General features: G+C 41.1%; 1 protein-coding gene across 1 annotated transcript; it reads left to right on the forward strand.

The window, feature by feature from the left end:
- Positions 1-8,189: 8,189 nt before the first annotated feature.
- Positions 8,190-11,217, forward strand: LOC149311057 (cbp/p300-interacting transactivator 2-like). Its single transcript, XM_089530270.1, has 2 exons — positions 8,190-8,399; positions 9,153-11,217. Exon 2 carries the CDS (start codon positions 9,160-9,162, stop codon positions 9,877-9,879), a length of 720 nt encoding a protein of 239 aa, XP_089386396.1. The 5' UTR covers positions 8,190-8,399; positions 9,153-9,159; the 3' UTR covers positions 9,880-11,217.
- The last annotated feature ends 6,718 nt before the right edge of the window (positions 11,218-17,935 follow it).

Here is a 17,935-nt window from a genome sequence, read left to right on the forward strand (position 1 = left end):
GGCCATCCAGTCCAACCCCTCTGCCATGCAAGAAATCGAAATCAAAGCATCCCCGACAGATGGCCATCCAGCCTCTGTTTAAAGACCTCCAAGGAGGGAGATTCCACTACACTCTAAGGGAGTTTGTTCCACTGTCGAACAGCCCTTACTGTCAGGAAGTTCTTCCTAATGTTGAGGTGGAATTTCTTTTGCTGTAGCTTGCATCCATTGCTTTGGGTCCTGTTCTCTGGAGCAGCAAAAAACAAGCTTGCTCCATCCTTAATATGACATCCCTTCAAATATTTAAACAGGGCTATCATATCACCTCTTAATCTTCTTTTCTCCAGGCTAAATATCCCCAGCTCCCTAAGTCGTTCCTCATAGGACATGGTTTCCAGACCCTTCACCATTTTAGTCACCTCTTTTGGACACGCTCCAGTTTCTCAATGTCCTTTTTTAATTGTGGTGCCCAGAACGGGACACAATATTCCAGGTGAGGCCTGACCAAAGCAGAATACAGTGGCACATTACTTCTCTTGATCTAGACACTATACTTTTATTGATGCAGCCTAAAATTGCATTGGCCGTTTGAGCTGCCGCATTGCTCTGTTCACTCATGTTCAACTTGTGGTCTACTTGGACTCCAAGATCCCTTTCACATGTTGTCTCATTCAGCCAGGTGTCCCCCGTCCTATATCTGTTCATTTTATTTTTCTGCCATAAGTGCAGTACCTTACATTTCTCCATGTTGAATTTCATTTTGTTAGCTTTGGCCCAGCTTTCAAGTCTATTCAGGTCATTTTGAATTTTGATCTTGTCCTCTGGAGTATTAGCTGTTCCTCCTAATTTGGTGTCATCTGCAAATTTGATAAGTATGCTCCCAATTCTGTCATCCAGGTCATTAATAAAGATGTTGAATAACACTGGCCCCAGGACAGAGCCCTGTGGGACCCCACTGGTCACTTCTCTCCAGGCTGAAAAGGAGCCATTGTTGAGCACCCTTTGGGTTCGGCCGGTCAACCAATTACAAATCCATGTAACAGTTACTTTGTCTAGTCCACATTTTACAAGCTTGTTTGCAAGAATGTCATGAGAAACCTTGTCAAAGGCCTTACTGAAATCAAGATATATTATATCCACAGCATTCCCTTCATCTACCAAGCTGGTAATTTTATCAAAGAAAGAGATCAGATTTGTCTGGCATGTTGACTTTTTGTGATTATGGCATTGCTTTCTAGATGTTTACAGACTCTGTTTAATTATCTGCTCTAGAATCTTTCCTGGTATTGATGTCAGACTAACTGGACAATAATTGTTGGGATCCTCTTTTTTCCCCTTTTTGAAGATGGGGACGTTTGCCCTCCTCCAGTCTGCTGGGACTTCTCCTGTTCTCCAATTAGTTCACAAAGTCTCATGAACAAAACAAAAAGTCTACAGCTGCCAATAGAAGACCCACAGTGAGAGAGCCAGTCTAGCATCCTTTGGAAGATAATTCACTGTTTGGGAACAGCCCCTTAATATCAGGAATAAGCAAGACAGTGAGTTACTCTTTTAATAACAAGTAATGAGTTCATTTAAAAACAAACAAACCATGATTTACTTTTTGAAACCACCAGCAGGTGTAACTGGAAGAGAAAAACACACAATCATTTTACCATTTCTTTAAGATATGTGAGATATTGGCATCCAGATTAAATGACAGATGGCAGTTTTCCCCATTTATTAGCTAGCATAAGCAATCATACCACAAGCAAGATATCAATTAGCATTACTGACAATATCAATAACTATACACCTAATGCAAAGATAGGTGTAAATAAGGAACTCTTGCTTTCATTTACTGTCATGGTTGCTTCATATGTATCATTTTTCTCCTCATGGTGCATAAGAAAAAGTATACATCAGGTATCAGAGATGTCAGTAACTGTCTATAACTTTGATCCTGGGCAATTGCCCAAGTTAGATCAGTTAAACTTCAGTAATGATTTTAGCTAGCAGATGATAGCCTTGAGAGTATCAATGAGAGGAGATAAAATAACTCAATGGGAAGTAGGCAAGTCAATACTTGTGTGTTTTCTATGAATTCAGTGAGGCTAATTTAGTTGGGATTAACAGTTGGATTTTACCCACTGTCATTTCTGTTCTATTACTTACTAGGTGAGTGGAAAATAGTGGCCAGCTTCTTTATTTTAGCCAAGCAAGTGTTTCTTGTTATGAACATTGCTTAATGTCAACTGTCTTATTGCTTTTCAAGCTCACTTTAAGTGATATACAACAAATTACTTGCAATTACTTCACCTTTTCCATCATTAAAGCAGGTGTGAGAATTATGCAGTTCTCCAGATATTGTCAGACTGCAACTTCTAGCATTCACTTTTGGCTAAGTTTGTTAGAAGTTGCAGTCCAACACCAGGAGAGTCACTTATAATATATTATGATGTATGGACATAAGAGCCAAAAGATGAGGTGTGGTGCTGGAGAACAGTTCTACAGATACCATGGACTGGAAAAGAGAAAATCAAGCTTGAACTCTTCCCAGAAGTCAAAGTGACTAAATTGAGGCTGTTGTACTTTGGGTATATCATGAGAAGGAATGACTCATTAGAAAATACATTAATGTTAGGTAGAGTGCAGCAGAAAAAGAGCCCTGGTGGCACAGTGGTTAAATGCCTGTACTGCAACCATAAGGTTGCGAGTTCAATACCAACCAAGGGCACTCAAGCTCGACTCAGGCTTGTATTCTTCCAAGGTCGCTAAGTGAGGGAGTGCTTAAGTGCACTGATCAGCAGTATAGAAGTGTGCATGCTATTGCTACAAGAGAAAGGCCACATTACAGATTGATAGGCTCAATTAAGGAAGTCATGGCCATGGGTCTATAAGAACTGGACTTAGTTGTCAAGGACAGAGTGTCTGGGAAATGTCTTATTAATAGGATTACCATATATCAAGTTGGCTTGAAGGTAGCTAACAACAACAATAAGTATATTATGTTACAACTTTAACTTAATAAGGGACAACTTAAAATTGGGATATAACTACAGTGGACTCTTGCTATCCACTAGGTTTGGTTCCAGGACTTCCAATGGATAGCAAAATCTGTGGATGTTCAAATATCATTAAATACAACGGATACTAAAATGATATCAAATCACAAAATCACAGCTTGGTTTTTGGATTCAAACTGTGGATGCTTGAATTTATGGATAAAGAATCCCTGGACACAGAGAGCCAACTATATTTGTTATTTTTATCATTGTGTATCTTCAAAAGTTGAAGAAGGTTGAAGAATATTATTATATGGTTCAAGTACCAGCTTGTCCAGTGTCTTGAGATGTTAAATTGTGGTTTTTGAGGCAACAATGAGCTCTTTATCAATGACTTGGATGACAGAATTAAGATCATACTTATCAAATTTGCCGACGACACCAAATTGGGAGGAGTAGCTAACACCCAGAAGACAGGATCAAAATTCAAAATGACCTGAATAGATTAGAAAGCTGGGCCAAAGCTAACAAAATGAACTTCAACAGGGAGAAATGTAAGGTACTGCACTTAGGGCGGGAAAATGAAATGCACAGATATAGGATGGGGGACACCTGGCTGAACGAGTCTACTTGTGAAAGGATCTAGGAGTCCAAGGAGACCACAAGTTGAACATGAGTCAACAGTACGATGTGGCAACTAAAAAGGCCAATGTAATTTTAGGCTGCATCAATAAAAGTATAGTGTCTAGATCAAGAGAAGTAATTGTGCCACTGTATTCTGCTTTGGTCAGATCCCACCTGGAATATTGTGTCCAGTTCTGGGCACCACAATTCAAAAAGGATATTGAGAAACTGTCCAAAGGAGGGTGACTAAAATGGTGAAGGGTCTGGAAACCATGCCCTATGAGGAGAGACTCAGGGAGGTGGGGATGTTTAGTCTGGAGAAGAGAAGGTTAAGAGGTGATATGATAACTCTGTTTAAATACTTAAAGGGAGGCCATATTGAAGAGGGAGCAAGCTTGTTTTCTGCTGCTCCAAAGACTAGGACCCGTAACAATGGATGCAAGCTACAGCAAAAGAGATTCCACCTCAACATTAGGAGGAACCTCCTGATAGTAAGAGCTGTTTGACAGTGGAACACTTCCTCAGAGTGTAGGGGAGTCTCCTTCCTTGGAGGTCTTTAAGCAGAGGCTGGATGGCCATCTGTCGGGGATGCTTTGATTGTGATTTCCTGAATGGCAGAATGGGGTTGGACTGGATGGCCTTTGTGGTCTCTTCCAACTCTACGATTCTATGATTCATGAACAGTAACTAGTTAGTTTTAAAAGTAATTGCCCAGTACACTTGGCCCTCCATATCTACGTATATCCATGTATACATTCTTTATCCATGGATACAAGAATCCAAAGTCTGAAAAGCTTCCAAAAAATATAAATTACAAAAAGCAAATCTTGGTTTTACCATTTGATATAAGGGACACTATTTTACTATATATTATATTTAATGGGACTTGAACATCCACAGATTTGGTATCCACAGGGGAACCAACCCCTAGTGAATACCAAGGGTCCACTGTATCTGGTATTATAACACAGTTTTTTTCCAGCAGAATCTTCTAATTTTGCATTCCAGTAACAAAGTCAATGGCTGAGCTTGTACTCTTGACCTTGCTCATAAGATGCACAGTTTAATTGTGTCACATTCTAGATTTTTAACTTTTTAAGTTCCCAAAATAGCATAGATACTACACAAAGGTTTTAATAAGTTCCTTTTTTAAAATGAGGCACAAGAAAAGAAATCTTGGGAGAAAGGAGCCAAATGTTGTGCCAGCTGGGAGAACAGAAAGAACAAAAAGAGTTAAAGTACAATACAACCTCCTGTATTTACAGGGTTACCGTCCAATACTTCCCCACACACACACGGTAGATATCTGAAACAACGGATAATAGGGAATCCTATTATTTTCAATGATACAAAAGACTTCCAGCAGAAGTATACTATAGAATCACACTGGAGGATCTAGAAATGCCTAGAGAGAACAACTCTTTATGCATTTTGTCCTCCATCACGATTCTGTGGTATGCTTGTGCTGGATATTGACCACAGAATCTCTCTGGAGGACCTAGAAATGCTTAAATAGAACATATTTTTTTGAGACTCGGCAAGTGAAACCCAAGATGGGGATCATACTGTAAACAATCATTATTGTTAGAAGTTCAAAGTAATTTGACTAGCCTGAGAGACAGTGTGTGTAGTGGTTTGAGCACTGGACTATGACTCTGTCAATCAGAGTTCAACTTCCTGCTCAGCCATGGAAACCAAGTGGATGACCTTGAGTCAGTTACACACTCTCAGCCCCAGAAAACCCCATGATAAATCCACCTTAGAGTTTCCATAAGTCAGAAACAACTTGAAAGTGCACAACTACAAATTTGAGTAGAACAGAGCATGGAAACTGTCATGCAAGGGAGAAAAGATGAACTTTTGACACCTGAGGTATTAAGCCTTATGAACATATGGAGAAGGAGAGGAAGAACACCTAGAGAAGCCCTCCCCAAGGCCATGCTGAATAGGGATGGTGGGATTTGTGGTTCACCAGTGGCTAGTGAATTCCACATGGAGTGGGCAGACTCTGGTGTTTACTCAAAACTTTAAAGAAGTTACCTAGGGTGTCAAATTTATCACAAAAATAGATTCAGCAACATGGATATTCTTTCAAAGTTATGACTGAAACCCAGAGCAGATTCCCTTGCCACTCACATGGGAGCAACCTACTGTTGCTCAGCATATCTGGAGGACCTTAGTTTGGGAAACCTGGCCTATCAATGAATTGTTTGTTTAAATTATGTCTCAACTTTCTCCTAGCATGGGGCACAAGGTGGCCTACAGCCTATGACCCATGCTAAGCACCAAATTGGGAGAAAGTGCACCCACACCTTCTGCGGATGAGCTACAAGCAGAAGGACAGCCGAGGTGCACAAAGGACAAAGAGCAGTGCATTCAATTGTTTTCTAATAATGCTTATTGAAAAGACAACCAGTTCTGGCTTTTTCACACTATAGATATACCTCCGTTCATGAAGGAAAAGGGTCCCTTGGTATCCCTTCTTTAACTGAAAATGTGGTAGAAGTAACATGGAAAGAATAGGGATAAGTTCCTTTAAATGTTGTGGTTGTGTGCCTTCAAGTCATTTTTGACCTTTGGCAACCCTAAAGCAAACCTCTCATGGGGTTTTATTGGCAGGATTTGTTCAGAGGAGCCATTCACTGAGGCTGAGAGGGTGTGACTTGTCCATGGGTGTCCATGGCCCAGTCAGGACCTAAACCCTGGTCTCTAGTGTCACAGTCCAATACTCAAACCACACAGAGCAGCCCAACACGTTTCAAACTTTTTTTATATTCTAACGCTATGTGCATGTGAAATGAAAGAAGCCAGGTCTCTGGGGCTACAACCAACTACAATTCCCCAGAATGCCATAGTAGCATGGAGCAGTTAAAGCAGTGTCAAACCAGAGTATTTCTGCAGTGCGGGTGCACCCTCGAGAAACCAAGTAGGCTGAAGGAGATCAGGAGTTTATCCCGTGAAGATCCTGGAAAAATCACTTAAATATGTGTAACGATTTCACATAACATTGCACAAAAAACACCATTAAAGTGGACACAATGAAGCATTAACGTATCTTTTTACTTTGGAGATTTTAGTGACAATGCATTTTATGCAAATAAAATTGCACTTTATTTGTGCAATTGCATGTGATAATTATTCGTGCAATTACTCGCTATTTTCGCTTTATTCGTGGGATGCTTTATATGTGCTTTAATCTCTCTTTAATGCCGAAATCAGCCCCAGTGTGGTAAACTCCAGAGCAACGGCCCACCTTTTGCTTCGTCTTCCGTCTCTTCCTCTCTTTTTTACAGCCATGTATACCTGGCCATGGGTTGGGTGCAGCGGGTGCCTGGCTCTTTGCAAAACCTCCTCTTCCTCCTCCACTGCAGAAATATGAAAGCCCAGAGGCACACAGACACACAAAGAGGGTGCCTGGGTTTATGGGGGGGAATAAAAGTGTGTGAGGAGGAAGAGAAATGTCTCTCTGGAGAGAGGCTGCCTGAGTTTGTTTGCCAACTCGAGTCGAGAGGGAGGTGCCTCTGTGTGAATGCTCACAACAAGCTCAGCCTTGGAAGTCAATGCCAAATGTGCCACCTGGAAAGTGTGGATTGGATCTCCCGTGGGTCTCTTGTGCCCATGGGGGACAAAAATGGCCCAAGGTTTGGGACTAAGAAGCAGGAGTTTACATTTTGAGGAGTGTTTTGTGCTTTTTGTTGGCTCTGTCCTGTCCTCCACTGAAGGTCCTCCATTCTGAGCATGACTAAGAAGCATGAGTTTACATTTCGAGGAGTGTTTTGAGCTCAGGGTGACAGAGGTCCTCCTTTCTCCTTGACCTTCTGCCTAGGAAGAATTCCAAAACGCCCTCCATTTTGAAGTATGAATTTACCTTTCTAGCAAAGGAGTGTTTTTACCTCAGGGTGAGCAGAGGTGGTCTCCCCTTTCCCAGGGCCTGCCCTCCATTTTGACCTTCTGCCCAGGAGGAAGGCCCTCCCCTTGGAGCAGGACTGAGTTTCTGCTGGCTTCTGTCCTCCAGCCTTCCTTTGGGGGGCCTCCATTTTGGGGTGCCTTGTCCTCCTCCTCCTTCGTGGTGAGGACCTCTGGCCATTGTGGTGGTGATGATGATGATGATGATGATGGAGGAGGAGGAAGATCTGAGGCTGCTTTACAACCGTCCCTTCCCTCTCTTTTCTGCTTCTCTCAGAAGAAATGTAAATTCACGCTTCTTAGTCATGCTCAGAATGGAGGATATTCAGAGAAACAATGGAGGACATTGAGTTGGTATGTTTGTGCAGTGGACCCGTCCGCGCTGCAGAGTTAGCCCGGTTTGGGAGCGCTTCGAGGGGCAGGTCTCAGCTAACCACCATTCCCAGAATCCCATCCCATGGAGCCCTGCCCATTAAAGCGCTCCCAAACCGGGCTAACTCGGCAGCGCGGATGCAGCCTGACTCCTGAAACCTTGTCCCTTTGCCAAGCCAGCCCCTTCCTTCCAGTTCCTCCTGGGCTCGTTTTCCCTGCCTCCCTCCGTCCCTGGTTGGCTTACTCCAGGTTTTCCTTCTGCTTGCAAGTGCTGGCTTTCGCTCCTCCCTTTTGAAATCCTATATGAGCCGCGGCCAAAGGAGGCGAAGCAGCAGCAGCGGCGGCAGCTCATTGTTGGCGAAGGAGAGGAGGCTCTCCCGCAGGAGGAGCGGAGTGCTGCGCTGCAACCACCATCATCCCAGAGCAAGCCTTTCTCCTTCTGGCCCCAAGAGTTGTGCTCTATGCTGGGAGAGCGGCTGGGCTGACGGGTTGGGTCCCTTCTTTGGAGAGAAAGGAGAACAGAGAAGGCGTCAGGTGAGTGGCTCTGGGTCTGTATTTGTGTGAGAGAGTGACCCTTTCCTGGAGGGCAGGCAGTGGGCTGGGATTGGGATGGGGCTCACTTGGAAGGAGAGCTTTTCACCAAAGCCCCCCATCATCATCATCATCATCATCATCATCCATATGTTGTTTTCCTAGCCGCTCTTGCAGAGGCGTAATTCTGCAAAGTTGTTGACCAGGGGAGGGAGGGAGGGAGGGAAGGTCAGGCAGGTCTGGGGCATCTGGAGCCCTTATGTAAGGGTTTTTTAGGCTGAATTGAATTAATATTTTGAGATGCACATAGACAGCAAAAGGGAGCTGTTTTTATCCATGCCCTTGGGGAAGGGAACCGATTTGAAAGGGGGGGAGGTGTGTGTTGTTTTTTGCCTGCTGGTTTACTTCCTAGAGAGGGGTGTGTGTGTGTGTGTGTGCAGGAAGAAGTTGTGGTTGTTGGTTTCCTCCCCCTTTTTGCACGAGGGCGCCTTGCACAACCTGAGAGAAAGGGAGGAAGAAAAACAACAGCCACCTCCAACCTGCCTTTGCCGTGTCAGATCTCCCTGGAAAGGCAAAGAAGCAGCCAGGGTGGGTGGCACAACCTTTCACACACACACACACATACACACACTCATTGAACTATTTCAGATTGCCTCCTCAGGAAAGAAAGGGGCTTATTGGGTGCCTGTGGCTAAATAAATAAATAAATGTTTTATCTCTTTTCTTTCTCTCTCTGTAAACATTAACTTTGAAAAGGCTGGCAATGGCAGACCACATGATGGCCATGAATCACGGGCGCTTCCCCGACGGAGCCAATGGGATGCATCACCACCCAGCACATCGAATGGGAATGGGTCAGTTTCCAACCCACCACCACCAGCAGCAGCAGCAACACGCCTTCAGTGCCTTGATGAACGACCACATACACTACGGCGGTGGGAATATGAGTGCAAACGCTGGGATCAGGCACGCCATGGGGCCTGGGAATGTGAATGGCGGGCACCCACCGGGCACCCTGCCGCCCACGGCGAGGTTTAGCAATTCTCAGTTCATGGCGCCTACGGTTGCTCCTCAAGGTGGGCCTTTGACGGCCAGCATGCAGTTGCAAAAGCTCAACAACCAGTACTTCAGCCACCACCCCTACCCTCACAACCACTACATGCCGGACTTGCACCCTGCCAGCCACCAGCTCAATGGAGCGACCCAGCATTTTAGGGACTGCAACCCGAAGCACAGCACCAGCACCGGCAGCAGTACTGGCGGCGGCACTGTGCCTGCCTCGGTGCCCCACGTCCCTGCAGCAATGCTGCCGCCCAATGTCATAGACACTGACTTCATAGACGAGGAAGTCCTTATGTCCTTAGTCGTCGAAATGGGCTTGGATCGTATCAAGGAGCTGCCTGAGCTCTGGTTGGGACAGAATGAGTTTGATTTCATGACAGACTTCGTGTGCAAACAGCAATCCAGCAGAGTGAGCTGCTGACTTCTCACAAAAAACAGAACAGACACACAAAGAAGGACTTTTTTAATCTGTATGAATGAAAACATTCCCTCTCTAGACACAGTATTCCAAAGGCTTTTAAGGAGCTTGACTATCTGGGAAGCAGAGTAAACTATAAGCTTTTATAATTTTCCCCTCTTTTTAATTTGCTGCCATGTTTTAATTTTTATTTTAAGCCTGAGACACCCATTTCTGCCCTCCCTTCCTTGGAAATAATTTAAACTGATTGAGTCCTTAGCATTTTCTCTGCTTGTCTTTCTCTTTGCTGCCCGCCCTCTTTATGTGGTTAATTTTCTTCACTGGTAACTTACCAATAATTTCAGTTATTAGATATATTGGCAAAAATGCTTAAATCTTGTGGATTTTCTGTAGGCTATCATTTCAAGGGATTAGAACTGCAGTCAAATTCTGAGTTAAAGGACAAAAATACTACATTAGTTGCTTGCATGAACTTCAGGGTAGATTCCTGCACAAATACTGCCCTCTTGCTTTGTTTTTAACTATGCATTGCCGTGAAGCTATTTTTTTTTCTTTTTAGTCAGCTAACCTGAAAGCTTAACAAATGTGGCCAAACCCTTCCTGATTAAGAAAAATAATAGATACTTAAACTCTGCTGTCTGTTCCCAGACCCTCCCCCTCCCCTGCATTTGTACAGACAATAATATAGTGTGGATCGAATGGTCTCTAGTTGTTGGGAAAATACTTCACTGGTTCTTGTTTTCTTTTGATTCTGATCCGCTCTTCAGCATATTTTTATTTTGGCATTGTGCTTACATTTTTTTTAGTATATTGGGGGAGAAATTACTGTGTTGAGAGCTTTTTAGAAAATCTTGACAGTATTTTTGTACAAAATCATTTTTGAACATACTTGTTAATTTATTTTTATTTTAATTTGCCAACATCAATGAAGTTAAGAAATCTTTATTTTCTCCCCTAGATATTAATTATCTGGGATTTTTTTCCCCTGTTCTCCCCCCAACCACCTGCCCACACTCACAATATTTTAATACATTTGACCCATTTAACTTGTTGAACTGTTGGGTTGTGTGAAACATTCTGAAGGAAAATATACTTGACACCATTGTATGCTATATGTCACAATCAGTGCAGAAGGTAAAAAGGATTTAAGCCTAATTATGACATCAATCTCATAAGTAACATTGTAACATGCCTGTGTGATTTTATCAAAAAGTGGAAAAATGCCAAGAGGCAACAACTTTGTGATTTGCCAACTTACTTGCTTTTAAATGTAGTTGTCCAGAATTATGATGCATAAAGTATTTATTCTATTTATCTATTAAACTTTAATTTTATAAATACTCTCATTTATCTGTCTCTAAAACCTGCCTCATTATGTAAATGTTTTTTTCCAGGGAGACAGAAGGGTTCTGTAAATACAGAAACACTGCAGATTTTGTATCATCATTCTTGTGTACAGCATAAAAATGAGTTTAGCAAATTATAAAAACACTGCACTGAATTGAAATCCATGAGATTTTATTAGGGACGGTTGGGAGCAAAAAGATGGAAGGCAGAACTATGGTATTGGTGGGAAATATTTTGTTTGGCAATGTTGAACCAGTTTTATTATAGTTTAGAATATGAGTACTGACTCTTGAAAATGGATAATTTCCATCTTTTGGCTTGGGAAAGCAGAAAAATATTTACATTATAGAAGGAGTAGGGTTTATTTGATCTTGCTATCATTGGGGTGAAGTAATGTCATTTAAATACTAACATGAGTAAATCTGATCAAATGACATCTCAATCCCCGGTCTATTTTTGTGTATTTTGTAGTTGGAGACAGTTAAAAGTAGCCCTCTCTTTTGACAGAACTTCTTTGTGGGATAACATTATAGGAATACAAGTATTATTACTGTTAAATTTTATTATAGGAGCTTATATCAACAGGGAAAAGTTTGCTGGTTGAGACATCTAAAGGAAACTTCTCAAATCATTTCTAATCTGCATTCAGTGCACTTGCTATCAGGGCTGTGAACTTCAAAATATTTGTCTCTTAGCTGTTTGTCCATTTCTTATGTTGTGGTTGGGCTTACCTATGTTACTGAGCACCGTTTCTTTAAAATTTGGGTACCATGGCAAAGAAGTAGATAGATAAATTGGGACAAATTGCTACAGGGAGGAATGGATCAAGCAATGGACAGCTCTTCCTTGAAGGAGAAAACTGGACAAATCTTCAGTCTGCATAACATTAGAAAAGTTCCAAATGTTTATTTGGTGCACTTTAACAAAACAAAAGGAATATGGAGCTGACAAATGCATGGATATTGGCATAAGCGGGTAGTCAATATTTGAATTGTACATGCTCACTTATGAACAACAACTACTAACTGCCTCAACATTACATTAAAATGCAATATTCATATAGCATGCAGAGGAATATAAGTATGGCTTCACTATGTCTTGTGCCAGTTTATTTTAAGACTGTTTCAATCATCTATATTTCTGGTTTAGACATGACCAAACAAGTTTTGACCAGGATGGTTTGAAATTTTTTACTTGGAGGGTTTATATATCCAAAGATGGCTGGCAGACTGTAGTTCTGTAAACAACTGTTAGATTTGTAATCAATTTTTGTCATTCAACTTTATTTCAAAATCAAGCTTCTAGTAATAGAAATCAAATATTCTGCAGTAGGCTTTATGTAATAGTCTTCTGCTTCAGATGGAACATAATGTTTTATAACATTGTTGGGGGGAGTGTCATATGTCAAGTATTAACTTTTATCAGTAAATCCTTTTGTTCCTTAATAGGTGCTTTGTTGTTGTTGTAGGCCTTTAGGTTGTTTCCAACTTATGGTGACCCTATCATGGGGTATTCGTGGCAAGATTTGTTCAGAGATGATTTGTCATTGCCTTCTCCTGAGGCTGAGAGCATATGACTTGCCCAAGGTCAACCAGTGGGTTTCATGGCCAAGCTGGGAATTGAACCCTGGACTCCAGAGTCACACCCAAACACTCAAACCACTATGCCACACTGGCTTGGGGCCCATGCAAAATAACCACTTCTTGTCTACCTGCATCAAAGCTACATAACAAGTGGAAGTTGGTAACCATTCAGATATAAAACTCAGAAATGCAGTGACAAACAGAATAAAAATATCCATCTAGTTTAAAGATGTATTAAGCCCTTCAGAGGGAAGGCAGTTTTGCACAAACACACACACACAGAGAGAGAGAGAGAAGCCTAGATTTGCAAATGAATGTACATTGGCTTTTGTTCTTCAAACTTGCAAATGATAGCAAGTATTTATCTCATTCACACATTGCATTTCAAAAGTACCCCGCAGTGCAGTCCTATAGACATTTCCTTGGAAATAAGTCCCAGCCAGCTCAATGGGCCACTTCTTAATAACTGTGTTTAGAATGGCAACCTTAAAAGATCTTACTGTATTTAGCAGCTCTTAAGTTCTAGAGGAGATTAAACTATACTGAGGATCAGATTACTCAAGTATCTGTTCTGTAGAGGGATTCTGTAAAATCATAACATGATGTATTATTTTGACATTGCATAAAAAAGTAATAGTTAAGAACAACACATCAGTTTTTAAACTGGTTATTTTAACTGAAGTTGTGGAAGGTATCAAAGCTTGGATTCTTACCTTGTCGGGGTGAAAAAAAATTCCAATCTGCTACATATTAACCCCAAATGGTTTTTTTTTCCTTTCAAAAATGCTCAAGCACATATTTACATTTAGCCATAGTGTTTAATGATAATGTGGGCAGTGACCTACTTTACTAGCTATTGCCAGATTATTTTGCAAACTAGGCAGAGGTTGTGGTTGTGTTGTGTTCCTGTCTAAGTTGCTTATAGCACAGGAAACTTGACCTCTGTACTTTGGCGCTTTTTCAAAAAGTTCTAATATGGTACATGAGCTCTACTGTTGTTTAAGCCCCAGCCATAAATAGACACAGTGCTTTATTTGCAATAGAGATCAACGATAAGCCACTGTGTGCAGAAGCAACACAAAAGACACTTGCCAGGGGAAAGATGAGGTGCTGATTAATAAAGCAATGTCACTCTCTGGCGGCTGGAAAAAAAATGACTGGCGGCAGCCCTTTTCCTGGTGCCGAAAGAGGTTGTTGTATTGCTCTGATGGCTCTGGCAAGAACAGTGAGCTCCTCTCACAGCTGTTTATGAGGTGCTCAAGGGAGGCACACTCAGCATAAGTTGACATCTATTGTGCAGTTTATAGGCTGAATGACTTTTACAACTGCAAAAGCTTGCGTTTGCACATAAATTGATGTCAACAGTAAAGGCCAGATCCTTTAGAGCAAAATATTAATCCCCTAATCTGTTATGGGTGGCCAGTTTCAAAATGTAAACACACTTCATTCTTGAATATATTAGGTGTTGGTGCCACCTTGTGGAATAGGGATCAAAGGGAACAGCTTTCAAACATCCTCCCCCTACCTGACACACACACATAATATTGCCTTTGCTAGTTGAAAGGAGCCGGAGAGTGATACAAGGCAAAGGTGTAACTAAAGGTGTAATGGAATAATTCTGAGATGGACCTAAATTATGTCCTGAGAAACAAAAAAATATAATTGAACCCAATAAGATGCTGTTAATGTGCCTTCATGTTGATTGTAACTTGTGACAACTGTATCCTAGGGTTTCCTTGGTAAGATTTATTTAGAGGACATTTACCATTGCCTTCCTCTAAGGCTGAGAATGTGTGACTTGTTCAAGACTACGCAAGGGGGGAACCATGGTTGAGCGGTGTCCCAGAGTCATAATCCAGCACTCAAACCACTATGCAAAACTGTCTTAGTTCATTTAATGTATTCTTTGCAATCCACATTATGTTTGTTTGTTTGTTGTTTTAAGTACATGGTCAGTACTATATCTACTCAAGAATAAGCCCCACTGAGTTCCAGGAGTAAGTGAAGGATCCTAGGTTTAAAAACTTCTCAAAACCAAAAAAACTATATTTGTACAACTTTGTATAGATTTGAAAACGTTTTAACTACTAATATCAAGACTTTCCTAGTCTTCTAATGATTATGACATGCTTTTTTTCTTTCTGAAATAATTACCTCTCATTTTGATTGCTCTAAAAGCAAATTTCCAGCTGAATGCAGGTTAAGCAATACATCATGTGTCAGCAATTTTTTTAATCAAATGTTGAATTTCTTTAGAGGTTAATCTTTCTCCTTCCTTTCAGTGAAGGTGCAATGTGTAAGTAAAGCTGAAGGGCTTCTGTTCAGTTTAGTTTACATGCCTAGATTAATGCATTCTGGAAACAAGTTATTTTCAAGTGATTAAACTTGAAAAACAAGATCCTTTTCTTGTATTATTCCGAAACCAAAACTACCATAATGCATGCTAATAAGAGAAAGAGAAATGGCAGTGAGACTGAACCATTTTGTCTAAATGATCACAGAAAACTGGCCCAAATATGTGGAAAGAGATGAAAGAAATGTGCCCCACTGAGGTCAAGGTAGGTGTAAGAAAGAGGGTTACAATTAAGTGCTATATACCATTTCAGCACTCTCCTCAATGAAAGGTTCTCTCAAGCTTCTTAACTGATTGATGAAGCAGTTTGAAGGCCTATCTATTACATCAGACAAAGATAAGATGATCCTGAGTTGTTATGGTTTATTTAAGGAGATGCTCTCTCACACAAAGTTCCCTGTGCATTTATAGCACCAGTATTAAATGTAAGAGTACACATGCTGTTGACTCTGAAGACAGATGGAATGCTACAGCTAATGTAGGCCTCACAGCAATCACCTCTCCCATATGGCAGACCTGGGTTTTGGCCTAGTGTTGTCTAGATTTCAGAGGAAGGATCTGGCAAAACCACCTCTGCATATTCCTTGCCTAAGAAAATGCTGCCATGTGCTGCCATATGTCATGGGGTTGCTATAATAAGCCAACTTGAGCTGCCATAAGGCGACTTGAAGACACATACAGATATACAATATACAACAGAACTCTATACAGGATTACATGGAATGGCCTCCATGACAACCATATATTTGGTCCCACACATGTAGATTATAGGAGTTACCAGGTCTCAGGACACCAGCTGAAATCTTGGAGTTGCTTTTCTTCCCTGAGTCACCTGGGGAGTCAAACCGAGGGTGAATCATGCTGGAGAAGAGCAAAAATTTCTTTTATTGTAAAGTTCGTTTTAAAACCTAGATGCCCATCTCTTTCCCATTCACCACTGGCACCACAGCTCCCTAGCTCAGATTCAAGGGATTTGTAGGTATGTTGCACTTGAGTAAAACTAGTGAGGGCAATTAAAACTTTTGGAGGTGCAATGAAGGTTGTATGTTGGTTGTTACCTACAGGCAGGCCTAGCTTTGTCCTCCATAGTCTTGGTGCTGAAGAAGTAACTTCACAGTGGCATGCTTCTCCCTGGACAAGCACAAAAATCCATTCAAAGTGTAGTTGGCAACAGAAAATTTACTGTACCATCTAGGGCCCATGTGACAAGAAGATCTTTATATACTCCCATAAATATATGGGAGGATTCTGTAGATGAACTTTCACACATAGGGTTGTTAAAATAATTAGTAACAATAGCTAGGAAATTAATCTCTGATGCACAACTCTTCAGCTTCACTAAAATCAACATACATAAGTAGCATTCGCCTATACAGGACTAAGGGATTTTCTACACAGGTGGGGGGGGGGGGAAATGTACTCGCTTTGTTTCCAGTTTTGTTGGAACACACAATGTATAGCTGGTTTCACAGGAAAATAACTTCTTTTAGGCAAATTTTTAAAGTTTACTTTTTAGTTTTCCGTTTTAGGAAAAACTGGATTTTTTACACATGTGTCGGGATTGGGGTGAAATTGGGGTGGATGGGCTAATTGGAGGAAAGGACTTGTCTGGCAAGCTTGGTGTGTGTCTCCACTTGTTGTTGTTGTTGTTGTTGTTGTTGTTCAGGGCATAGTAACCAAGGGCTAATAGAGCTTCTGAAATGATGTCATATTTGCTCATGTGACTTTTTAGGGCCTCTCTAAGAAATCACTGGAATCTTAAGATTTAAGAACAGAACAAATCTTAAAAGTTACTATTTCGGATTACAATTCCCAGAACACCACAGCATTGCTCTTTCTTCATGGTGCTTGGGACATTTCTTGGACTTATAGTCCAACATGTAAGTTTTCCATGCTTTGAAGAAGAAAGGTTAGAAACTGTGCTTTCCAGGTTCACAAAAAAGAATCATTGCCTCGCTCCTCTGTAATTAAGAAAGGGACCAAGGACTTTAGGTGGGATTTAATGTACATCTTCATAGTAAGGTAGTAAGTGATACAATGTCTCTTTATTTAGATTAGAAACCAATGAAGTAATATGGAATCATTTCAGGAGGTACTGTGCAAGCATTAACAGTTTGAACATGGCTAGCCCTATTATGAGGTAAAGAAAAGCAACCATATTGGGCAGCAGTTTTGAGGTGTCATGAAAAGACAACAAGTTGTACATTATTTGCCTTTTTATTGTATTTTAATTGCCAAGGTTGGGGGAGAGAGTTTGTAGAATTGTCTGTCTTATGTATCAAAATAATTTGCCTGGCACTGGGCATCTTGGTTTGCACGATTCAGGACACCATATGCTGTTATGCCTCAGCCAGCAATATGTCCTGAGTGTGAACATTCCCCTGTACTTTTCAGCAGGAGGATTTGGTGGGAACTTGAAGTGCATTTTCGTCCTAGTTTCTTTAGATCCTTACCATTTTAAAACACAGCCTTTTGATCCATGGTGCTCATGAGGGAACACACAAAATAGTGGCAGAAGAGTGTTTGCTGGCAACAATCATAAAAATAAAGAAATAAAAAAATGCAAAACCCCAACAATTCAATAAAATACACAAACTTAAAACAGAAAAAAAGATGAAAAACTCTTTAGATCTCATACGAAACTTTGCTACATGCAAGGCATTCCTCACAGTAATGGAAACCAAGAACAGTATTGCTCAAGGGAAAAGAACAGAAAGCAGTCACTGAAGGTTAACCTTGTTTTCTTATCTTAGTAAGAAAAGTACTTTCATATTTT

Source organism: Sceloporus occidentalis, unplaced genomic scaffold (assembly GCF_023333645.1).
Source record: "Sceloporus occidentalis isolate IW3139 unplaced genomic scaffold, rSceOcc1.0.p SCAF_6, whole genome shotgun sequence".
Classification (NCBI taxonomy): domain Eukaryota; kingdom Metazoa; phylum Chordata; class Lepidosauria; order Squamata; family Phrynosomatidae; genus Sceloporus; species Sceloporus occidentalis.

Excerpts from the sequence above, each read along its gene's own strand:
- LOC149311057 (XM_089530270.1), top strand. The coding sequence starts at position 9,160 with ATGGCAGACCACATGATGGCCATGAATCACGGGCGCTTCCCCGACGGA.